General features: G+C 37.7%; 1 protein-coding gene across 5 annotated transcripts in view; it reads left to right on the top strand.

Moving 5' to 3' along the window:
* Positions 1 to 8,579: 8,579 nt before the first annotated feature.
* The window catches only part of RTKN2 (rhotekin 2), a 110,167-nt gene continuing 92,183 nt past the window's right edge, over positions 8,580 to 26,563 (top strand). For 2 of the 5 annotated variants that reach the window (XM_044942156.2, XR_006550797.2), the window contains exons 1-2: positions 8,580 to 8,719; positions 17,237 to 17,433. In XM_044942156.2, coding sequence (XP_044798091.2) covers positions 8,648 to 8,719; positions 17,237 to 17,433 — 269 coding nt within the window. In that variant the 5' untranslated portion in view covers positions 8,580 to 8,647. Of the gene's footprint in view, positions 8,720 to 8,807; positions 9,112 to 17,236; positions 17,434 to 26,563 lie in introns of those variants that run through there. The other 3 variants (XM_044942160.2, XM_044942162.2, XM_006045508.4) reach the window with 3 other exon arrangements.

Raw genomic sequence — 26,563 nt, 5'->3', positions numbered from 1 at the left:
TTGTCTGTAAGGTTGCCTGTCACTGGGACACAAGGAAAGAAAATAATATCAAATCATACACTTGCTCTTAAAGCTGCTGGACAGACACTTCTGCTCACGATCCATCAGCCAAAACATGACTCTCAGGCAATTCTGACATACGCTACAATGTGGATGAAACTTGAGGACATTAAGCTATATAAAATAAGCTAATCATAAAATGATAAATAGTGTATGATTCCACTTATATGAGATACCTAGAGTAATCAAAACCATAGAGACAGGAAGAAGAATGTGGTTGCCAGGGGCTAGGAGGAGAGAGAATAGGGAATATTTGCTTAATGGGCATAGAGTTTCAGTTTTGCAAGTTGAAAGAGTTCTGAAGAGGGATGTAAACAGGCAAATCTATGAGCAAGGGTACCAAACCAGAAATATTTTGTGAATGTCACTGATAATAACAGTGCCAGAAAGGCCTTTCAATGAGGTCATCAAGTTCAAAGAGCAAGCTCTATGGATGATGTATTACAGTTCCTACATCAGGAAGAAATTCACTTCATGTCTGGGTATGGCTTCTCTTGAACTATGGACTAAAAAACCTATGAACTAAAAAGGCAAGTCATTTGTTCCCCCAGCATCCAATACACACAGGTAAAATGTTGCTCATGGTAACATCAGTAACTATTCCCTGGAGAAAAATGGGAGACACAGCAGTTACTGATATGTACCAGGTGGGAAATCCCAGTAGGCAGATTTTGTAAGGATCCTTTATCCCAAGAGGAGAGAAATGTTCCTTGATTAGACCTGAAAGGGGCTTTCGAGTCCATTTATTCTCCATGACTCTCTGTTCTTTTCCTGGTGGCTATATTTACAGAAGGAGAAAGAGATAATACGGTGAGTTTTTCTTTTCTTTTTTTTTTTTAGGGGAGTCCCTTAGGCTGAGGGATGAAGAGGATGACTTATGGAAGTTCCTTTCCAAATATATGCAATTTAAGATTGCTTTTTATTCTGTAATTATTTACTTCTTCTATTTTTTGCTGTTCAAATATCCTTACTTGTGGACTTCAATATAAGCAGCATGGTGGATTTTGTGAATAATATTTTGTTTCCTGAAACCATTAAAAATAAATTTGCAGGAACCATAAATTTTGCATAAAACATAACTTTTATAGCATTGCTGAGATCTCCAGAAAGAAAAATCTCTAAGGGACTAAAATCAGAATAATAGTAACCAACCAAACAAAAAACCTTGAGTTGAAACCAGAGCTGTAAGCTCTATGTGCACACATGTGTATGTGCACACATGTGTATGTACACACACACACACACACACAAAGGGTTTTGCTGTCACTGGCAAGTAGAAGGACCTGTACCTGAGATCCTTATAGTAAGCCTGAGAATCTGGCCTAACTGGTCTCAGGTACCTAGAGCCTTTTGGCTCCCAGAAGAAGCAAAGACAAATCCTCTCTGGAAGAAAGTCGAGGTTAGCCGAATTTGAACACAAACTTCAGTTCCGAAATGACAGAATAGAGAGAACAGAGGAGAGGCAACTTTTGAAGAGTTAATGCTTTAATGAAGAACATAAATCAAAACTTACAGGGTGAATATGTATACTTACGGAGATAAAGAAATCAACATTAGAAACATTTCCTTCAAATTGAGGAAGAACACAAAAATGCCCGATATCACCACTTCAACACTATAATGGCCGCCTGCCTTAGCCACTGCAGTTAAGTCAGGTAAAAAGAATAACAAGAATTAGAAAAGAAAGAAACAAAATTGTTATGATTCACACTTAGTCATCTACATAGAATACCCGCCCAAACCCACAGTTTATTGGGAATAATAAGAGAATTTAGCATGCTGCCTGCATGCACGCTCAGTCGCTTCATTTGTGTCTGTCTCTTTGTGACCTATGGACTACAGCCTGCCAGGGTCTTCTGTTCATGGGAATCTCCAGGCAAGAATACTGAAATGAGTTGCCGTGCCCTTGAGATCTTCCCAACCCAGGGACTGAACCCGTCTATCCTACATACTCCTGTATCACAGGAGAATTCTTTACCCATTGAGCGACCAGACAAGCCCTTTAGCATGGTTGCTGCTGCTGCTGCTGCTAAGTCACTTCAGTCGTGTCCAACTCTGTGTGACCCCATAGATGGCAGCCCACCAGGCTCCCCCATCCCTGGGATTCTCCAGGCAAGAACACTGGAGTGGGTTGCCATTTCCTTCTCCAATGCATGAAAGTGAAAAGTTAAAGGGAAGTCGCTGAGTCGTGTCCAACTCTTAGCGACCATATGGACTGCAGCCCACCAGGCTCCTCCATCCATGGGATTTTCCAGGCAAGAGTACTGGAGTGGGGTGCCATTGCCTTTAGCATGGTTGCTGGATATAAAACCAACAGATGAAAATCAGTTTTATTTCTATACACTAATCACAAATAGAATACATATCTTTAAAGCTTTATTTCCAATATCGAGATATAGGAATCTAAAAATGGAACAAAAGATATGGAAGGCTTATGTAGAAAAAACTGTAAAACTTCAGTGAAAGACATTAAAGAAGATCTAAATTTGCAACATATGTGATGTTCATAGATAGGAATGCCAATATCCTAAATATATCATTTACTTCTAAATTCAGTGTGATTCTAATAAAAATTCGAACAGACTTTTTTATTTTGTCAGAACTTGAAAAGCTGATTAAAAATGTTATGTGAGCAGTATCTTGGCCACTTTTGAAAAGGAGAAAACAATGGTGAATATTCATAAGGAGAACCATTAAAGAACCAAAGTAGTAATAAAAAGGTTTAGCCTAACTGATGGCACTAATGTACATAAAGAAAAAAGTCACCTAGAGAAGGAGCTGGGTCCATTCTGGAAACTAGAGGTTCATATGAGAGACCATGTTGGGGTGGGTGCAAAGTGGAAGGAGAAGAATCAGAGAAATATTTGAGGAGGTGAGTCTGCAGGTGTATGTCCTCTGTTAAACATAGACGTGTTTGGGTACTATAGCATGATGCTATTAGATATCCAAATCAGAATTTTTTCAAACATTTTTGTGTAAAACACCTAAAAAAATTTGATCCCTTACATATATTTTAAGGTTGCATCTGTTATGTTTTAGCATACACCTAAATAGTTACAAAGGATGCAATTGCTGATGTATTGAAAAATTATAATTTAAAATTAAAACATTATATTTAGTGTGTCCTATGGAACCCAAAATGCCAAAGACTCAGGTGCCATTTAAATATATGAATGACTTCATCTGTAAGTTTTAGTGTTCCTTTTCCTACTTGAACTTGTATTTTTATTCCACTTCCTCCACAAAATTTTGTGTTTGTATAAAACATTTTTATGCTTAAGAGGTCTTTATTGCTCATCCTATCATGTTTCTCTGCCACAAACATACACATGTTAATTGGAATTTTAGATTTCATTGTCAAGAGTTTTCTTTTGGGTTGCATTATTAAAATTATTAGTAGTACATAGCTGATAAAAACAAAATAAGTTGATTACAGATTATGATGAATCAATATTAAACATCAAAAGTAAAATTTTCCTGGAAATTAATCTCATGATGAGATGGATGAGCCTTTTCTTCCCTCCAGTTAGTTTATGTATCCATGGGTGAATATTAAATAATGCTAGAATGAGACAGCTTTTAATATCAAGTCTACATCTGCTTTTCATTTTTATGAATGTAAGCCCTAAGCCTGTGGTTCATTGCTTACAGCAACATCAACACCAATAAATTTAATTGTCCCTTTGGCTCCCAGATGGTTTTTATACCCTGGGGCACGCAATAGGAATGGGTGAACGTGATGCCCTTCTTTTGTCAAGCGGGAAAAGGTGGCTGTGAAAATGGGACCTACATGAAGCCTAGAGAGCAGACACGTTGCTATGTAGATCAATTTTAGGATGGAGAACATAAGTTGAAGATCATGATGATGATTCCTTTAAAAGTGCCCATGCCTTTATAAGCCTTGAAAAGTCTTTGTGTGCTATAGTTTGAGGATCATCGATTAAAATCTTAAAACTAATTCCTCTGGCTGATTGCTTGCTTGGTATGGAGCCCTCCGATTTTAATGCCATTCGAATATCCTAAGGCCTCTGTGTAATATGCAGGTCCTATTAACAGTAATAACTCAAATTGCACTTAATTTCATCCCCACCTACTGACAAAACCTCTCATCCTTTGCAAATTCCACCCCCTCCTCTCACCCAAGCTTTTAAAGAATGGCTCTTAAGTGTTCACAGATAAATCTACATGGCCAGATGGCCAGTTCTCGTCTCTCTCGGGGCACAGGCACCAATGTATTACAGCTGTACTTCTAACTTTCACATAGTATAATATGTACTGGAAATGAATTAAATGTAAATCTAATTTTGTAAGCCAAAAAAATGTATTATTATTTTGGTAAGTATCTTTTAAAATACCATACATTATCACCATTATTTAACTTATACAAGAATACTGTAAAATTGTAGAAATATTTCTTATTATGAAATGTTTGAGACACATAAAAGAATATTTAGGTAAGTTACCTACCAGGTAAACATTAAAATGTGAACCCATGACCTAACTTAAGAACTAAAGCATTACCATTACTAAAATGTGTTCTGTTTCCATCCCATTGCCTTTCTCCCAGGGATTGTTACAGTCCTGAGCTTTGTTTTTAGCACTCTCTTCTTTTACAATATAAACTTCTACCATATGTATGTATTCCTAAACAGTGTACTGTTTAGATTCTCTTAGTCTCATAGAAATTATATATTTTACACACTCCTCTTTAACTTGCTTGCTTCATTCAGTATTTCTAAGATTCAACCATGACATTACATGTATCTACGGTTTATACATTTTTATTGATATATAATATTTCATTGGGTAAATCACCACAATTTTTTTACCCATTCTCCTGAAATGAACTTTTGGCTTGCCTTAATATTTTTGTGATTGCAAGCAATGTTTCTGGTACACGATTACAAAAATTTATCTCAGGATGTACAGGCCTAAGAGTGGAACTGCTGGGTATTTACATTTTCAACTTTACAAGATAGCTCTGAATTTTTTTTCCAAAGTAATTTAACAAATTTACATCCCCTCTATCAGTATATAGTATCTTCTTGATTTGTATCTTCACCAATCCTTAGTATTATCAAACTTATTATCTACCAGTCTAGTGACTATAAAATAGTACCTCCAGGTACAGATTAAAACTAATGATAAAGTCGAGCAACTTTTTACACATTTTGTCATTTGGATTTACTGTCCTGTAATACGTGCCTACCATAACTTTTAATCATTTTCCAGTTGGACTTTTCTGATCTGCAGGAATTCTCTCTATATCATCTAGGTATTAATTATTTTTCAGCGGTGAATGATATATTTTGACTATATCCAACCCCATTCATATAAGCTTTTCTCATTCATTTCTCAGTGTTCCTTGGGTCGCTCATAGGCACTGGTGTTTTCTTCCTGCCTAACAATCCCTCATGTTTGTGTTGGATAATCAGTTTACAAAGCACTCTCACAAATCTTACCTCATTTGAGTACCTCAACAACTTTTAAAAGACAAGCTGGGTATTATTATACTTGTTTTATAGATAAGGACACTGAGTAGCTTGCCCAAGGTCATAGGGCTCATAAGTCCTCAGACTCTGTGCATATTCTTCTTATGATTATATGATGCTTCAGCTATTTGTGGATTATGGCTTATTCATTTCAGCAAATGTTGCACCTCTGCTTAGCATCTTTACTTCGGTTCCTTCTTTTTTATGTATATAATTCAAAATACAGCTCTAGTCTGTGAGGTTCATTCTAAGATCATTACGTTCAAGGTAACAGATGAGTAAAGGAAGCACCAAGACAATGTTTTTTAATGGGATTTAAAATTAAAAAAAGAATGTTCAGGAGGATATTAGAAACCGCAAGTTACCTGTTCTGGGGCAAATCACATTTTTAAAAAATGGGTCTATTATGTAAGAGTTGAGTTCAAACTTACTATTTTTCTTTCTCTTGGCCTTTTAGAGAGTTAACAAAAGGAGTATGGTTAATAAAGAGAAGAAAAATATACTTTAATATTTATTAGTATTATCTAAATTGGCTGTCCATTTATGCCAAACTGATTTTCTGTTAATTAATTATTAAGCATTTGTTATATTAGCTATAACTGATACTTACATTAAATGTTGAACTTGCAATGGGAAGTGACATTGATGGGACAGTAATTCCATCACTCAACCTCCGGCTGAAGCTCCTATGCCTGGGCAGTTCGGTGAGACTCTACCTACTGTGGGAACCCAAGGAGGGTGGGCTGTTAGCTGTCAAATGAGAGACCCCCCAAGTGTTACCTCTCAAACATCTGAGATGGCAAAAGGTAGCACTTCTAACTTTCTGGGAGTTTTTAAATTCATTCATTCATTCACCCTCAAGCCGACCAAACTACTTCATGTGATATCTTTAATTTTTTGGTTTTCATGGATTATTCAATTTTCATGTACATTGCATACACCAGAGAAAACTATGTTTGATGAAATTAGCAGCAATACCAAAGGACCTGAGTATAACTAAGGAAATAGCATTCCTACTTTGAGCTATTTTAATCACTGTATAATAGTTGTATCTTAAGCACTTCCTGAGCACATCCCTTGATGAATAATAAAGAGACAGAACCTCATTGTATCTTCTCCAAAAAGAATAGTTTTAACAGCAACTGTCTGTTCTACAGATAATTAGTAAATATGACCTTTCCTAGGTCTCTTTTCCCTAGTATATCTCCAATTATATACCTGGTATTACTCATCAAATATTCCTACCTCAGTGTCCAATTTAAAATTGGTTGGCTTGCTATTTTATTTTTGATCAGTGGCATTTTGGCCACTTTAATAAGGGTACTGAGCATCACTGTTAGTACTAGGGTTTTTATTTTTCTTGGCTTTTTTCTTTTGGCACATGTGAATTTTGTTTTGTTAGAGACTTTTCTTGGTCTCTGATGATAGGTTTAAAATTAATGGAACATCTGGTTTTGGTGTGGGGATTATGTTATGACTGATGTATATTGGTTACTCATATATATATATATATTCAATCTTTGCAAGGGGAAAACTACAAGGCATGAGTTTTATGCAATAAATTTAAATTTGTTACAGGTTTTCATGTTCAGGGTAAACAATTTTTCAACTTTGGGTGAAAATACTTGCAACAGTTTAAGGTGACTGTATTTTAACTTAGGACAACTGTTGCATGCTAATTTGTGTGTGTGTGTGTAAACACTTCAAAACTGAGTTAGAGATGCAAATTTAAAATTGGTTGCGTGTCTAATGTGCTCCAGGTTCAGTAAATAAGCAATTATTTAAAAGACAAACCAAAACAAAAAACAATTGGTTGGCTTGGTCCTGTTTCCATGAAGTGATGGTTTCTCTAAGTATTTTGATGGAGACCTGTGTGTGATATATGAAAAATAATATATGGCTAATATGAACATCCAATATTTCTGGGTCAGGTACTATACTAGGCTCATGAGGCTCACTTTGAGTAGGGGATAATTATACCACAAAGTGGAAAGTATAAGAGAGAGGTGAGGTGTGCACTCAGAGAAGGGTACCTAATGACTCTGGAATGCAGATCTGTATTTGGAAAAAATAAGTTGAACTCTGTATCAGTGGCTTTGAGCTCTATGTATTTTATGGTTTTGTGTAAGGATGTAGGTCATCATCCCTAATGACTCATACACTCCTAATGTAAGGGGAGGGCCATTCCTAGATGGGCAGCTTCTAGAATCACTGGTCCGTGGCCCCAAAGAGGCAAATTACCCTTATGAGGGAAAGGGCATCCTTTATATTTTCACAAGATCATCTTCAGACTAACTGGTTTAAAAAAGCCTTGTGGATATGACCACATAATTTTATATCCACTCTAACTAGGCCAAGCCAAGATCCGTGGAATATTGATTGGGACAACAGACGCAAACAAGGACTGTCTCAGGCAAACAAAAAATGTTGAATGTTTCATTTTACTTATGGAATGAAAAGTGCCCTAGGCCTTTAAGAGATGAGGGTGGGAAGGTTGTTTTGATAGACTCTTCCCTTAGGAGAAAAAACATGTTAGAAGCCAAAGAAGCTTCTGTTGCTTTTTCAAGAGGACAGTGGGGATTTAAAGAACTTACAAAGGCCTGAAATCTTTGGCACTTCAATTTTGATTTTTAAAGATTCCATATTTTGGCATTATAATTAATTCCCAATAATTAATTTCCCCATATAATTAAAAGGGTCTTTATATTGGTCTTTAGGGACAGCAAGAAATCAGAGTCTGGGGAAATAATACCTCATTCTGTTGTCACTTTGGATGTTGGTGGGGAAAGAGTAATGAAAGGGTTTTTTCCAAGAAAGAACAGACTACTTAGCAGAGAGGAGGAGCATCTGGAATTACAAAGAAACATTGGGGACAAAAGAAAAAGGCTTGTGAAATGCCTGACACGACTTCTCACCAGCCTGATTAATAAGGCCGTGGTTTCTAAGTGACCTCGGGTGACAATCTGCGTTGTTGGACAGAGTGATCGCTGAGGGCAGTGTCACCTGGTTTTCTGGAATTGAGGCTGTCTGTGGGAGTCCAAGGACTGCAGCGTTGGGTCAGCTGACCCTGAGAGCTCTGGCGGGTCTTGGGTGAAATGCAGGCCGAAGGCTCCGCGCGCAAAAGACTTGCCTCGAAAACCACCAGCCTAAACCAGGCTTCCCGTCAGGTGCGTTCAGTGGGCTTTGCTTTCCTCACGACCCCGCCCACTCCTGTCCCAGGCCCGCCCACACCGCAACCTCTCCCTTAAGTGGGCCAGCTGCTCCTTACTTCCCAGCCGGCGCCGGGAACTCGGGTCTCGGCAAACTTGAGACACGGGCTGCGCGGGGTGCCCTCTGCGCGTGCGCGCACGCCGGCTCTCAGCCCCCTCGCCCCCTCCCCTGCGCTGGGACTTGGTACAGCCGGGGCGGCGGTTGGCGTCCTCCGCGGCTCCAGCCAGGGGCGGGCTTTTCAAACCTTAGCTTCGGAGTTGTGCCGGCAGCCCTAGCTGTGACGCTGGAGATGGAGGGGCAAGTCCTGAAGGGACACGAGCTCCGCGCGGCGGGGCCTGCGGCCCAGCAGGTGAGTGAGGGAGGGGCCCGGCTTCAGGTCCTCAAGCTGTAGTTCTGTCTGGACGACGGGAAAAGCCCCAGTCCGCGTCTCTATTCAGCCGAGGTCAGAAACAAAAGGAAAAAGTAGGCGACTGCACTTTTGGGGCCCTAGTGGACCTTGGAGATCTTCCTATTCCCACCTCCCCACCCCCGCCCCCAGTTTCTTAGGAAGGAAACTGGCCTGGAAGGGGGAAGCGAGTTTTGGGCGCACCTGCCTCTCACCCCTCCTCCCAGGATTGGGACCTTGTCTTTTTGCAAGTGTGGCTGACTCGTGGGACTGGGAGCCCCAGGATTTTTCGGAAGCCCACCCAAGGCCGGTGGAGAACAGTTTGCTTGTTACTAGATTTGATGTAAAGCATAGTTACTGTAGATGCTGTGTCTACACGCTGTATAAACTTGATGGGGGCGGGATGGAGAAGCAAACTGGAACATCTGAACTTAAGAAACAGTTGGTCTGCTAGTGGATTCTTTTATTATTTCTTGGCATTTATTGAAAGATTATACTTTCCACTCTCAACCTTTAAAGAATACTTAAAAGATGGGGCTTGAAAGAAAACTCTGCCTTTGAATGGGATATCCACTTCCAATTTAATCTTCAGTTTTACCTATTTCTGAAGTAGGTTAAACCATATGAAATTCCCAGTTTTGTAGATCAGAATTGGTAGAATATTAGCAATTTAGTATGGTCCAACCTATTATCTTTGCTTAGAAACCTATTTTCTGGAAATCTTAGAATCCTCAGCAGATACAGAATTATTAGGAAGTGTTCATAATGGTGTGAAAACTAAAGCATGACATTTAGTCTTTCTGCAGAGAGTGCAGTAACTTTATCAGTAATTTATACTGTTTTATGGCAGCATTTAAAAAGTTTCTAACATTTCGATGCAGTGTTTCTTTTTCTATCTTGTTGTGTACCTTTTTTAAACTGTAAATGGTATCCAGCTGGGCCGCTCAATGCTTAAAAGCCAATAAAGAGGCAAGGTTGGTGGAAAGGAAAGTTTACTTCATTTTGGAGGCCAACAAAGAGTGGAGGAGGGCAGTTGTTGTCCTTTAGTTCCTCAGTCCTTCCACTCTTTTGTGACACTATGGACTGTAGCCCACCAGGCTCCTCCATCCATGGGATTTCTCAGGCAGGAATACTAGAGTGGTAGCCAATATAGTATTTCCTTCTTCAGGGGATCTTCCTGACCCAGGGATCAAACCTGTGTCTCCTGCAATGGAAGGCAGATTCTTTACCTCTGAGCCACCAGAGAAGCCCTGGGGGAGGGCGGACTCGTATCCAAAGGCTGACTTCACCCCAGTGACAAGTGGCCAAAAGCTTTTATAGGCAGAGGGAGGGGGCTGCATGCAGAAATAGCACAGTCAGCTTTGACAGTCATCTTAAAATTGTCATTGGTAGTCTGACCAGTGGCATCTTAATTGTATTAAATACTTAAGCTTCACTTCCAGGGTAGGTTTGTTCCCATTTCTTTGAGACCAATTCTTGGAGTTATGGCAGCTTCTATAATGGCTACTGTCTGGTCTTGTACTGACAGTTAGCTTGTTCCGCCTGGTTGGGGTTTCAGTATCCATAAGACAGCTCATGGGATATGGCTTCGAATATTATCTATAGCCCTTGAGAAGAACTAAATGGCATTGACTTTCCTTACTGACTAAATTGTTGATATTATTGTTTTGTCCTGTTTTCAAGCTTTTCTTTGCTTCTGTATTTTCTTACTTCTCTGATTAAACTTATTGTTAAGTTAAAGATGTTTCACAGGCAAAAAAGGCAAGCTGAGGACGTGGGGGGCAGGGATCTTAAGGGTCCTGTTCTGTTTCACTTCGATTGTACTAATTACTTTTTAAAAATTTGATTTCTAGTGAATTGGTGGTATCTTGAGGCTCTTGCATTTATCACATAGGTGTTGATGGGGCCGATCAGGCGTACTTATTAAGCTGTGTGTAGCAGCAGTATTTTGGAATGGTACAAAAGAGATGAGAATAAGGTCATTAAAGAAGTTTTATGTGGAATGACAAGAAATACTTAAATATACATAAAGGTGAGATTATTTACATGTAGGAAAGTACAATACTTAATGATTTCTTAGGTAGCAACAAATTAAGATGATTGAGTTGTGGAATTCCTTCTGTTTGGATCATGGAGAAAAATTGCAAATAGTAATAGGCTGTAATCTAACAGGAATATTGAGGGTCAGTAAAAAATTTTTATACTTGACTAACACTGAATTTTTGTATTTCCTTTGATATTAATGAACCTGCCATAAGATAGGCATAGGCCCAAAGATTCTGAGATCATCACTCCCTAGTATAACTTCTCTACTTGAATGTTAGAGTTATCTGTCACTATTCACAGCATAGAATATTGTCTTTGAAGTCTGATGAAGGTAAAATCCAATTCTGCTTGTTGTGGAACCTTGCATAAGTTAGCTGTCTTTTCTGAGTTGCAGTTTCTGCAGTTGCGGAATGGGAAAATTGCTTATTCTAGAGAGTTGTTGGAATTTGAGAACCTCTTTAAAGTACTTAATGGACTTCCCTGGTGGCTCAGACAGTAAAAGCATCTGCTTACAATGCAGGAGACCCCAGTTCGATCCCTGGGTCGAGAATATCCCCCTGGAGAAGGAAATGGCAACCCATTCCAGTACTCTTGCCTGAAAAATCCCATGGACAGACGGAGGAGCCTGGTAGGCTACAGTCCATGGGGTCGCAAGGAGTTGGACACGACTGAGCGACTTAAAGTACTTAACAGTACTTAGCACTCATACATGCTTGAAAGATGACTGGTTTTGTTACTACCTTTGTCCCATTTATCTGAATAGTTGGAGCAGCCACCTACCTTTTCTTACAAATGTTTAAGCTTTTGCAGTCTTTATAAAAATTAAAATTCAAGGCATACTTTCTCATTGCAGAAAAGTAATCATAGAAACATGAATTTATGAACTCTTTCTCTAGTTCCATTCCCCAGAATGAGCATTGTTAACAATTTCCAGACTTTTCTCTGTACATAAACAATTCTTAAAATACACACAGTTTCTTTTGGAAAGAATGTATCTGTATATGCCATTTTGCAGTCTTTTTCATTGTAGTCTCTCGGTTAACATGGTTTAACTATATGCATTAGGTGGGTGTAGGTTCTATCTGGATTCATGCAGTTTTTTTTTTTACCAGCTGCCAGCTTTGTTTTTCTTTTTCTTTTTTTTTAGTCAGTGCTTAATTTCACCGCTCTGGCATTTTCTTTGTTCTTCCTTTGTGTGCCATTCTAGCTCTTAAAATTTAGTATATTTCTGTCTCCTACATTATCTAAGTTTTCACATTTAAGTCATCAATTTCCTTCTTAGCCTTGCCCTAGCCAGTTAGTCTTATCAACCTAACTTTAAATACCTACGAGATAAGGCTTCTGTTTGACTCGATAGCAAGCCATTATTTAGAGACATGCTTTTTCATGTGTCCTAGTCAGTCTTGACTCTACCAATATGATTTTAGTTGCCTACTCTTCCTCTTTGAGATCAGTAAGCATCACCATTGAATGCTTATGTCATTACACAATCACTGTTCTCACTGTGGTTGGCACTAGACATCACTCCTAGCCTTGGAGCGCTTTGTACCCCTTTTTAACTAAAACCAAGTCCTTTGACTCCATGAAGCTTTTCTTGGTTAGAGTAGTTTCCTTGACCAGAGATGTTTTCTCTGTATATAAAGCATAGATGTGTACTGTACATTCTAGTCTGGTAGTGGTGGTTTAGTCGCTAAGTCGTGTCCAACTCTTGTAATCCCATGGGCTATAGCCCACCAGGCTCCCCTGTCCATGGGATTTCCCAGGCCAGAATACTGGAGTGGGTTGACATTTCCTTCTCCAGGGGATCTTCTTGACCCAGAGATCATATAGTATATACTACAGTAAGAGAACTTGCATTAAGAACACAAAACTGGTCCTTTTGTTTCTCCATGAATACATTAAAAACAGAAGCTAACACAACATTTTAAATCAACTATGCTATGCTATGCTATGCTAAGTCACTTCAGTCGTGTCCGACTCTGTGTGACCCCATAGATGGCAGCCCACCAGGCTCCCCCGTCCCTGGGATTCTCCAGAAAAAAAAAAAATACACTTAGTTTATCCCACTTGTATCAGCCCTCAAAGATCCACATCCACTCACTGTAGAGTAAGGGAGGTAAGGTCACAGTTCACTATGCATGTTAATTTGGCTGGGTTAGGGATCAGCAAACCACTTCTGTAAAGGGACACATGGTAAATATTTTCAGCTTTGTGGGCCACATAGTCTCTCTTGAAATTATTCAGTTCTGCCTTTGTAGTTTGAAAGTAGCCATAGACAATAGAAATGAGTGTGATTGTGCGCCAGTACAACTTTATTTACAAAAACAGGCACTAGGTTAACTATAGTTAGCTGCCCCCCTGCCCCCCTGGATGTGTGTGCTCAGTAACTCAGTTGTGACTCTTTGCGACCCCATAGACTGTATGTAGTCCTCCAAGCTCCTCTGTCCATGGGATTTTCCAGGCAAGAATACTGAAATGGTTTGCCATTTCTTTTTCCAGGTGATCTTCCTGACCCGGGGGTCGAACTTGCGTCTCCTGCATTGGCAGGCAGTTTATCACTGAGCCACTGGGAAGCCTGATCTAAAGGATCAGTTCAGTTCAGTCGCTCATTCATGTCTGACTCTGAGACCCCATGGACTGCAGCATGCCAGACTTCCCTGTCCATCACCCAACTCCCGAAGCTTGGTCAAACTCGTGTCCATCGAGTTGGTGATCCAATCCAACTATCTCATCCTCTGTTGTCCCCTTCTCCTCCCGCCTTCAATCTTTCCCGGCATTAGGGTCTTTTCCAATGAGTCCGTCCTTCGCATTAGAATTCTAATATCTGCCAGCTATATCTCATTTCTTTAATGAACTTTTAATCCTACAATACTGTAAAATTTTTTTAAGCCCTGACTGTACATTTCCTTTCTCCACTCTATCCCAAGCCTCTCCAGTTTTATGAAGTCTTGATCAATAATTGATGAAGAGAGACAATCTTCATTTACAGGATAGAAACCTTAGAAACCAATTCCTTAGTGTTTTTGTGGCCACCTGCTGGTTCCTTAAGGTTTCTGCAGTTTCCCAGATTGCTGGGGAATATCAAGCAGTCCAGCGCTGGTTCTCTACCTGAACTGTGCACTGAATCACCGAAGGAACTTTAAAAAACAAAAAATGTGCAGGTTCCACTTCCAAAAATCCTAATTGTTTGTTTTTCTTTGCCTGAGGTGATTCTAATGTGTAGCCAGCTTTAAGAATGACTGTGCTAGTTCAACTGGCTGCCTCGTTCTACTGTTTAAAAAGCAAACTTGAATTTAATGGCACCAGATGGTACTTGTTTATATTTGAGTTGTGGGGTAGTTTTTCATCCGTTTCAAGTTGCTCTGTAAGTGCGCTCTCCAATACTAACCTGCCTGCCAGAGTTTATTTCTATAGACATGTGGGTCACACAGATAACTCTTATAATTAATTACTAATTACATTAAAAAGGAATTTACTTTGGGACTGACAAGTCATAAAAAGATGAGATGGAGTTGTTGAAATTCAGTCACGTGTAAAGAAGGAAAAGTAGCAAATGACTACATTTATATAGTACATCAGTTTTGAGTTATGCTACAAAAGAAGGTTTTTATATAGTGATTACATGATGTAATTACAGAACATAATTAAACAAGTCTGTTTCTGCATGTTAATAGTACATTTGCTGGATTTGGATAGTCAAGTTAAATCATCTGCAGTTTTTCTTTTCGAGTAATCTTCATATGCAAAGTACATCATGAGAAACGCTGGGCTGGAAGAAGCACAAGCTGGAATCAAGATTGCCGGGAGAAATATCAATAACCTCAGATATGCAGATGTTACCACCGTCATGGCAGAAAGTGAAGAGAAACTAAAAAGCCTCTTGATGAAAGTGAAAGCGGAGAGTGAAAAAATTGGCTTAAAGCTCAACATTCAGAAAACAAAGATCATGGCATCTGGTCCCATCACTTCATGGGAAATAGATGAGGAAACAGTGGAAACAGTGTCAGACATTACTTTTTTGGGGCTCCAAAATCACTGCAGATGGTGATTGCAGCCATGAAATTAAAAGATGCTTACTCCTTGGAAGGAAACTTATGAGCAACCTAGACAGCATATTCAAAAGCAGAGATACTACTTTACCAACAAAGATCCGTCTAGTCAAGGCTATGGTTTTTCCAGTGGTCATGTATGGATGTGAGAGTTGGACTATAAAGAAAGCTGAGTGCCGAAGAATTGATGGGTTGAACTGTGGTGTTGGAGAAGACTCTTGAGAGTCCCTTGGACTGCAAGGCGATCCAACCAGTCCATTCTAAAGGAGATCAGTCCTGGGTGTTCATTGGAAGGACTGATGCTAAAGCTGAAACTCCAATACTTTGGCCACCTCGTGTGAAGAGTTGACTCATTGGAAAAGACCTTGATGCTGGGAGGGATTGGAGGCAGAAGGAGAAGGGGGAACCACAGAGGATGAGATGGCTGGATGGCATCACCGACTCTATGGACATGAGTTTGGGTAAACTCCGGGAGTTGGTGCGTGCTGCGATTCATGGGGTCGCAAGGAGTCGGACATGACTGAGCGACTGAACTGAACTGAATCTTCATAGACTATTGCTCTAACTTTTCTGCTTTTTAAAAAGATTGTCTTTTCAGTATCTGAAACTTCTGTTATTAGATTCATTCATATTTTTGATACAGATTTTATTTCATTTAAAAGGTAAATTATAGTATTCTTTTTTTTTAACCACAGAAACCAGGGCGATCTGTTTTTAGAAGTAGACATACTGAAGCATTAACACATGTTTGTAGGATAGTAAAAAGTAACAACTTAGCAACTAAACAACAAAATAACAAAGAGTATCTAGTGATTTATAATTTTTTTAAAAGTCACTGAATTAAATCAGAAGAGTACATATCAATTTATAGAATTTTGATGTTATATCTGAAACTTGCTTTTAGAGCCAGGATGTTATAAGATCATTGTACAGAATGAAAGAAAGACTTTCAGAACTAAAATAATTTAGTAGTTTCATGGTGACTCTTAAAACTAAAATAAATATACAAAACTATGTTCTAAATCTCTGGTCCAAGAAGCTAAAGCTCCTGACATTTTCTTAGCATGGTGCTTTCACTCTCTTGCTTCTGAGATTTTATTTACATTGCTTACTCTAACAAATAGCCTGTTAACCTCTCTGCTGCTAAACCTTAGTTCCTTTATTCAGCATCTGTTCTTTTAGAAAGTTTTTCCTTGGTTAATTCAGTATCACCAGTTAACATCTTGCCGTTTCACAGTGCAACTTACATGAAACATATATATGCTATACTTTTCACCTTGGTTATTATATTTTTGTGTTAGTTTCCTGAGGTTGCCATAACAAGGTTCGAAAATTGAATGGCTTAAAACAATAGAAATTTTTTCTGTCATAGTTCTGGAGTCCAGAAGCATCTGCAGGGCTATGTTCCTGCTGAAGGGACTAGAGAAGAATCTGTCATTGCCTTTTCCAGCTTCTGATGGTTGCTGGCAATATTGGTGTTCCTTGACTTGTAGACTCATTACTGCAGTCTTTACCTGCATCTTCACATAGAGTTCTCTGTGTGTTCCTCTGTTTCTCCGTCTGACTTTGCTATGAGGCCAATAGTTATTGGATTTAGGGCCAAAATGAACCTAGTATGACCTCATCTTAACTAATTACATCTGCAAAACTGTCCAGATAAGGTCCCATTCTGAGGTTCTGGGAGGACAATGTTTGGGGGGCACTATTCAACCTTGTACAATTACAGTAAAAATATGTAGTATTTCTCACTTTTGTTTCTGTTCTGTTTTTCTAGTAGATTATAAAGGCTCCCTAATAAAGCAGGAAATTAAGATTTTGCGGAGCGTATTTAACAATTTTTGTACTATCACATATTAAACTTTATTACTTTCCTGATATGTTATAAAATTATAATACTAGATAGTACATGTTTCATTTTTTAGGAATATAAAGAAATATTATTCTGTGTTTTGCTGCCTTTTAAAATGCTTTTTTCCCCCTCTCTCTTTTCTAAGAACTGCAGCATTCAAGAAAAAATGGATTTGGAAATTCGAATACGAGAAGGAATATGGAAACTCCTTTCTTTGAGCACTCAAAAGAGCCAGATTTTGCAGGCAGTTAAGAATCTCATGGTGTGCAATGCTCGAATAATGGCTTACACATTGGAGCTGCAGAAGTTAGAAGAGCAGATTGCAAATCAAGCTGGAAAATGGTTAGTGGCATTGTTTACCTTTGGTTTTTAATGTACTTAAATATTTACATTAAAAACACTGTGTGATTCAACCTTAAATTTAATCTAAATGTCAAATCACCAAAGCTTTTAAAAAATATACCGAAGTAGCCTTTAGTATCATAAATGTTTTGACAGTAGGGCTCAGAGTAAACTTACTATTAAGGCAGCAGTTTTTACTGGGCAGCTTTATTGTTTTCATTACTTTATGGTTGTAAAATGAAGTGGTTAAGAAGCAAGGAGTGAGGAAATATTTTAAGAAGGATCAAGATTGATACTAGAGTATTAATGTGTACAAATGTAAATTTTAAAAAGCTAATTACTTAAACTGTTAAAAAGGTACTATCTGAGAGAAAGGGAAACTTAGGTATAGAAGTTGAAATGAGTGGGCAACAAAATTAAAGCTATGAATAGAATTAAAGATACCAATGGGAGGGAACTTAAAAATCAGCACGCACATTCCTTTCATATGGTGAGTGTAAGTTCTAGTGAAGCAAGTTACTCAACTCATATTTTAACTAGTGACAGAAGCTAATGAGAGCTTCAGTTACTTATGATTTGCTAAGTAACTCCTGGTCCTTGTTCTCTCTGTCGATTTGTGCTGCCTTTTACAGTGCCAGGTTTTATTTGGACCTTAGAATTGACTCAGTGACTAGATACTGGCTTCCTTTATCATATAAATGGTTTTACATTATCCATGGTTAATCATTGTTAAAGCTATAGCACTAGTTAAAAGTTTCTTTTTAGACATTAGTGGCCATTGATTTGGATGTTCACAGTACTCCTCCATGAAATTCTTGAAAAGTAAGGTAAAGTCACACATCAGAGAAAGAGTTTCTGTAAAAATAGAATATTGATGAAATCATATTAATAAACACTTGTGTACAAAGTGGCTAGTATTTATTAGCTTTATTCCCTTGGGATAGCTGTTTAATCTCTGTTTAATTTCTGTAGTAAAGAAAAATTTTTTTTCTACAGTTGACATAATATTTACATTTTGAAAATTAAGATATATATTAAAAACCTAAAAACACCTTTTATATAATTAGTATTCATAATATGTCAAATAATTTTCACTATTATTTATCCCTGGCATTATAAAATGAAGTTATTCCAGTATCATAATCTAGGAAAATATTTTTCAGATACCCATAATACTGGAATAAGTCAGTGCTTCCCAAATGGGCCAAATATATTACTTAGAGTACATGATTATGTGTCAGAAGACAGGCAAAGCCAAAGAAAAACTATGGCATATCTTTTTGTAGCATGAATTTTTAAGATAAAGTGTAAGAAATTTAGAAGTGTGGCTTAGTTTTGTATTATGCTACTCACGGGGGTATATATTCCTTCTCCTAGCAATATTTTGTCAAGGAGGATTTATAACAATATTTTGTTTAGGAGGATTGTTTAAGTGGAAAAGTTGGAGAAGCACTGGATTTTAAGTATAGGCATGCTCAGTTGTGTCCGACTCTTTGGGACCCTATGGACTGTAGCCCGCCAGGGTCCTCTGTCCATGGGATTTTCCAGGCAAGAATACTGGAGTGGGTTGCCATTTCCTGCTCCACAGGATCTTCCCGACCTAGGGATCCAGCCTGTGGCTCTCACATCTTCTTTACCACTGGGCCAGCTGGGAAGCCGGTTTAAGTATACAGTGTGGGACTAAACACTCAGTATTTTGTCATCACTCACGATTGCATAGAATGTTCTCTGGGAATCACATCTGCCCTTCATATTTATGTTCTTAAATATTTATAATGATTTGTGAACTGGCCATTTTATTAATTTGACAGTACAGCTTTCCTGAAGTTGCTGATTTGTAAAAATGTTAAATTGTCTTAATCCCTGTTGGATTTATATAACAAAGATAAGAAAAAATATCTGGAACTCTCACCTGAAAATGTGTACAACCTTCAGTTTCTTTACTTATTATCTTGGATAAAAATAGCTTTGATGGTATATTTCTTTTATATTTCAACATTTATATTTATCACTCATATAGAAACATTGCATCCGTTAATTATTATTTCTTTAAAAATCTGAATATTCTGTATGAATTATTTTGTTTACAACTTCTTTTTGTTATGTGCACATATAACCCAAGGTCACTGATCAAATGTACCTGAAAATTACAGTACTTGCTTTCTTATTACATAAAAGAGCCTAAAGATAAAAAAGAATCACATGATAGTTTTTTGTTTAGTTCCTTCAAGAAAGTTATGTAAATTATGGCATTTGATTAATCACTCCAGTATTTATCAAATATCTACTACTTGTAGAACATTTACTAAATATTGTGCTAGTGAATTCAAATTCAAAGAACAGAATTTGTCAAAGTGTGAGTATATTTGTATATTCAGCAGTCAAATACTTTACCTTCAGAGACTCAGCAGTCTGTGCCTTTCTTCATTTTGGTGGTCTTCAAGGTAGAAAAGTATTCCAGTTTTACTTTGCTGCCAGAACTTAAATAGCACTTTAATGAGTCTACTGCCTAACACTAGTCTACCTTCTCTAAAATTTTATGATAAAATGTCAAAAAATTAATAGACTACATCTAGAGTTTTTCAAAGAAGAGTTAAATCACTATAAAATGGAATAGTTAAGGAAGGTCTAATGGAAGAATTGGATAGATAGAGTTTGGTTTGTTGAGTAGGAGGAAAGCAGGATTCCAAGAAAGAAAAATCTCAAAAGTTTAGGATGAAAGATGAGCATGAATTATTCAATTGCAGTGAAAAGATGTGTTTGGATGAAGTTGAAGATCAAGCCAAAGTGGGAAAGGATGTGGATAGCAAAGATTCAAGAAAGTTTACAATGATAGAAATTTAATTGGTATTTCCTGATAGTCTTTCTAGCTGGCATATTCTGTGCCAGGGTGTTTATAAATACCACATCACAAGCTGAGAAAGGTATAAACTACTTTATTGAAGATTTGGGATAGGGACTTAGAAATATTAAGTAACTGTTTCAAAGGGCACCCAGTGGTGTCTCTCTGTTTGGGATGTGAACCCAAATGACTTAAATGCCAGAGAAAACTTCACTCTCCCCAAAGAAGCCATGTACTCTGTACTACCCCAAGCTACTCTAGTAAGTTATTTGAAGGCTTTATGTTTAGTTCATTGTTTGCTTATCTTTTATCATTTTATTTTCAACAAGAAAGAGGTATGATAAAATGGGCTTTTGGGAAGGTTATCTGGCAGACTATTGAAAACGATGGTGAAACAAAATAATGAAATAATCCATTTTTAAGGAAAATATTTAAGAACAAAGAGTTGGATACAACTGAGCAACTGAACAACAAATTTAAGAACAGACAGATGAAGTGATCAAATAAGTAACTTATGATGAGAGTTTTATAAAAACTAATACATGAGTTTTGGATTTTTCTGATATTCACGCGAGGTGCTCTCTACACAGAAATAAGCATTCTGCAAACAGTTTCAGTTATTTCTTAATTTATTAGGAATTGTCTTGTAAGTAAACAAATAGTCTTGCTTCATTTTACAGTCTGGTTAACTGAGGCTTCAAGAAACAAGCCCTGATACCCCAAGACATGCATTCTATACAATGACTTAACGTCTGTATATGTGGAATAGTGCTAGTTTGGTACCATTCTTGGGAGAACTGAGAAAATAATAGTCATTTTCTGGTTTAGTTGAGGAACCCTACTTGATAAATCTGTGATATAGTCATATCATTTGCTCTTTTTTTAACCACCTGGGAATATTGATAACAGGTTAAATGTTCCCTTACTATAATATTCTAATAATGTAACAGAAGCCTTGTTCTCTTTAACTTCTGGTATATTATCCATTTTTTTACATCTAGGTATGCAAAAAATGTTTAGGTTTGTGTAAAATTCGTAGTAGAGTCAGAGTGACTCAGGAAAAAGTGAAGGGACTTACCTGGTTAAGAATCGACCTGCCTGTGCAGGGGATACGGGTTTAATCCCTGGTTTGGGTAGATCCCACATGCTTCAGAGCGAATGAGCCCATGTGCCACGGCTACTGAGCCTGTGCTCTAGAGCCCAGGAACCCACGATACCTGAAGTCTGTGAGCCCTAGAGCCTGTGCTCTGCAACAAGAGAAGTCGCCAGAATGAAAAGCCCATGTACCTCAATGAAGTGTAGCCCCCACATGCCACACTAGAGAAAGCCTGTGCACAGCAATGAAGACCCAGTGCAGCCCCCCACCCCCCAAAAAAGTGGAATATAGAAAGCTTTCTAGGTTGAGTAGACAGTAGCTAGTAGGGGTGAGAGGTAGAGTGTGGACAGCTTACGACATTAGTTTAGAGGATAGGATTGCTTGTTTACAGCAGTCTGTCAATATGCTAGTCATTTAATTGGTGAGTAAAACTCACCACCTTTTCCTGTATGTTGTAGCTGTGTGTGCGCACATGCGCACACACACACACATACACGTGCAATGTGAATTGTGCCTAGTTCATTGCACTGTTCTGACCCCTATGCCAGACTCTTCTGTCTGTGGAATTTTCCAGGCAAGAATACTGGAGGGGGTTGCCATTTCCTACTCCAGGGGATCTTCCCAACCCAGGGATCAAACCTGTGTCTCTTACATGTCCTGCGTTATCAGGTGGATTCTTTAACACTGTGCCACCTGGGAAGCCCGTATAGCCATAAAGAATTGCTTATATTGGTTCACTTCTTAAAGACAGCTAATGGTTTCCATTTACTAAAATTCTTTAGATAGACACTGCATTCCATGATTCTTGTGGTCTGATCTGAAACTACTTCCATAATAGTTTACAAATTAGTTTGTTAATTTCTACTTTGCAAATTTATTTCAGCCAAATGCTTGGTCTGTATCCCCGAAACGGATTTTGAATTTTCCTGCCCCTGCTTTTGTTTATACTGAAGTGTCCTATCTTCTGTTTCCATTTTATAGACCTTTTTTGTTCTGCCATACCTTACCTGCATCATCAAAGTTTCCTTCATAAGTGAGTTCAAAAAAAGAACATTTCTTACTTATGCTCACAGTAAGGACTCAAAAAATGATTATTTGCTTCCTCTTGGTTCTAGTAACATTTGAGCCATGAATATCTCACTGTAACATACTATATTCTCTTTGGAATATGTATTTTCAATTACATGATAAACTTTCGGAGACAGGGACAATGTCTGGTTTATACTTACTGGTGAAATAGAAATGATGCCTAGAGCTGGAAGGCAATTCACCTGATGTTGATTCTTTTCTCTTTTTCCTTTGTATCCCCCAGAACACCTAATAGTGCCGTGTAATTATTTAAGAACAGTTTAACTTGTGCTTCATAATGTTTTGTGTCATTCTCCCTTCCATGTGTATGATGAACAAATAGGGCTTATAATTTGATAATTGTTAATTGTATGGCAGTTACTTCTTATTCTTCTTGTTACTTTATTCCTTGTTCTTAGGTTCTTAATGTTTTTGCTGGCCTCTATGCTTGCCATGTTCTCGATTGTCCTTTTTTATTCTCTACTTTGTTAACTTTTTTAAAATCAATTTTTTATTGTGAAATTTCATATGTAAAAACTTATAAGAATAGTATGATAGACATCATCTTTATTCTCCACCTGGAAGTTTGCCAAATACGTTTGCTCTTTCTCCGTCTTTATCTTTGTACTCATATACACGTGCATGCCTGCATGTGCACACATGCACATTTTTCTTTTTCTACTCATACACACGCATGCATACGCACATACACACATTTTTCTTTGTCTGTGTTGAAGCATTTGAAAATAAGTTGCAGACAACATGGGATGTATATTTCAAAAGTTCAGCATGTATCATCTAAAAACAAGAACATTTTCCTACATAACCAAAGTACGATTATCATATGTAAAATACTGACAGGAATTCCATAATAATCAACTAATATTCAGTCAATATTCAGTTTATCCTAGTTGTCAAAAGAAAATTCTTTATAATTGCTTTTCTCAAACAAGAATTCAATCAAGATTCATTTGATTATGTCTCTTTAGTTTCTTTTATCATTTTACCATTTTCTAAAAATTACTTGTCATTGATGCTTTGAAGATTCTAGACTTTAAAAAATATCCTCTAAAAATATTCTGCATTTTATATTTGTCTGTACAGGGGAGGGAAAATTTTTCCATTTGCCCCTCTGATTTCTTTTGACTGGTCTAATACAAGACAGATTAGTAAAAGAAAAACATTTAATTTTGTATATATGGTGGTCCCATACCAGACCACCTGACCTGCCTCTTGAGAAACCTGTATGCAGGTCAGAAAGCAACAGTTAGAACTGGACATGGAACAACAGACTGGTTCCAAATAGGAAAAGGAGTACGTCAAGGCTGTATATTGTCACCCTACTTAGTTAACTCATATGCTGAGTACATCATGAGAAACGCTGGGCTGGAGGAAGCACAAGCTGGAATCAAGATTGCTGGGATAAATATCAATAACCTCAGATATGCAGATAACACCACCCTTATGGCAGAAAGTGAAGAAGAACTAAAGAGCCTCTTGATGAAGGTGAAAGAGGAGAGTGAAAAAGTTGGCTTAAAGCTCAGCATTCAGAAAAGTGAGATCATGGCATCTTGTCCCATCACTTCATGACAAGTAGATGGGGAAACAGTGGAAACAATGGCTGACTTTATTTTTGGGGGCTCCAAAATCACTGCAGATGGTGATTGCAGCCATGAAATTAAAAGACGCTTACTCCTTGGAAGGAAAGTTATGACCAACCTAGACAGCATATTAAAAAGCAGAGACATTACTTTGTCAACAAAGGTTGCTCTAGTCAAGGCTATGGTTTTTCCAGTGGTCATGTATGGATGTGAGAGTTGGACTATAAAGAAAGCTGAGCGCCAGTGAATTGATGCTTTTGAACTGTGGTGTTGGAGAAGACTCTTGAGGGTCCCTTGGACGGCAAGGAGATCCAACCTGTCCATCCTAAAGGAGACCAGTCCTGGGTGTTTATTGGAGGGCGTGATGTTGAAGCTGAAACTCCAGTACTTTGGCCACCTGATGAGAAGAGCTGACTCATTTGAAAAGACCCTGATGCTGGGAAAGATTGAACGCAGGAGGAGAAGGGGATGACAGAGGATGTGATGGTTGGATGGCATCACCAACTCGATGGACATGGGTTTGGGTGGACTCTGGGAGTTGGTGATGGACAGGGAGGCCTGGCGTGCTGTGGTTTGTGGGTCGCCAAGAGTCGGACATGACTGAGCGACTGAACTAAACTGAACATAACTAAAAGATTCAAAAATTGACCAAAGCAGATTGTTTATTTTATATATCTTTTTGGACAAAGAGTAAATTATTTGTGAAGATTTGAGAAAACAAAGGGATTTGAGCTTAGAGTAGCAAATTAATGAAGAAGTAATGAAGTTTGCATATACAGCTTCTCTCCCCCAAACTATGCGTCTCTGGCAATAAGGATGCTTCCATCCTCTGGCACAGGGAGGGGATCTTCCCATAGGAGCTTTGTTTCCTGCTTTCAGAGGAACAAAGGAGGGTTAGGGTGTTCTCGCATGAACTATTTCTCAGGTAACTTTAATTCAAAATAGTATGCCACTTTGGCGTATTTTGGGGTTGCATCCCCCAATTCCCATCAGTTAATTGTTTATGGTATTACTGAACTTTTTCTCATTTTTTTGCTGTAACTGAAAGTTGGATCTTAGTCAGATTCTGATTAAACGTATTTTGCAATAATTTTTCTAAGTGAGATTGAATACAGTGTATTCTGCCAATGTATTACAATATGATACTGGTTTTTACTGCTTTAAATAATGTTGAGTTTGATCGCTTGGTTTAAATAGCAGTTGCCACATTTCTCCTCTGTGATACTATAATAGCTTTCCCTTCATGATTCATAAGTAATCTTTGGGCTGTTACATTGTAGCTGGGAGAATATTCTGTCATCCAACAGGCTTTCACTTAATGACTGTATCCATTTATGATCCTTGCCTAAATTATTAGGACTTTACAAGACAGTCATTATGTATTAATAATACTCTGTTTTCCTATAACTTTTGGCTAATATTTCTTTTGTAAGGAAGGGCATTCCTCTTCTTTCTGTCTCCATAGATTTGTGGGGGTTTTTAATCCAATGTGTTATTTTCATTTATATTCATTAATCTTTTTTATAGATTAAATTGTCCCAGTTTTGTTCAATGGAAGGTCCTTTAAACTGGCTTCTTTGTCCTTTTGCCTTGTCTCTCTGTTAGTCATTAGAAACTTTCTTACTTTCTGGCACAAAAGGAGACCCAGGTTTGCCTGTATTTTCTGTGCATTAGACCTAGAGTCTGCCATTTCTTTAATGAGTCTTGATCTGCTTTAAGCGTCAATGGTAATTTGAAACCAAGATATGAGCATTAGGTATGCTCACTTTTATTGGGATTGCTAATTTTAGGCCTTGAAAACGGTATAACTATGGGAAAGACTTAAAAACTGATGAGTTTATATTGATATTTATAAGTTTTTTGAATTACTTTGTATCTCTTTTTCTTATACTAAATATCTTAATTCCTAAGAAACAGCAATATATTTCCTTATTTGATTTGTATATATATTTGTTTTATACTATGATTATATAAAACAGTTTCATAATTATAATACCAGCATGATTGCTGATATAAATCCATCTGAGCAAGTTCAAGATGTCCTTGTAGTTCTTTTCTGACCTATAGAAATTATTAAAACTTTACAGTGTACATAAAAGTTGAAAGAATTATACTGTGAAGACTGATATATCTGCAACCTAGAGTCTGAAATTAATATTTTACTATATTTGCTTTGTCTTATATCTTTCTATTCATCTATCAGTTCAGATTATTTTTTATGATGAAAGTTCTTTTTTTGCATATGTGTGTGTGTATACATACAAATATATATACATTCTTGTGGATAAAAGGTTAAAAGTTTAAAAGTTACTTAAAATAGCTCTCTCTCTGTGTTTTATGTTATCAGTTTCATAAACAGCCATTCATTACTTGTGTCAGTTTGGGGTTGCCTTTTATCCCTCTTTGAATAAACTATGCTTTCTGTATATGCTTTGTTTGTTTTTCCTCAATGCTGGATTAGTAGTACCTGCCTCTATTCCCACTTGAAGAGACAAACACTGTTCTTTTTCTTTTTTTCACCAT

Source organism: Bubalus bubalis, chromosome 4 (genome assembly GCF_019923935.1).
Source record: "Bubalus bubalis isolate 160015118507 breed Murrah chromosome 4, NDDB_SH_1, whole genome shotgun sequence".
Taxonomy (NCBI): domain Eukaryota; kingdom Metazoa; phylum Chordata; class Mammalia; order Artiodactyla; family Bovidae; genus Bubalus; species Bubalus bubalis.
The sequence above is the reverse complement of the archived record's forward strand: the minus strand, read 5'-3'. Positions and strand labels throughout refer to the sequence as shown.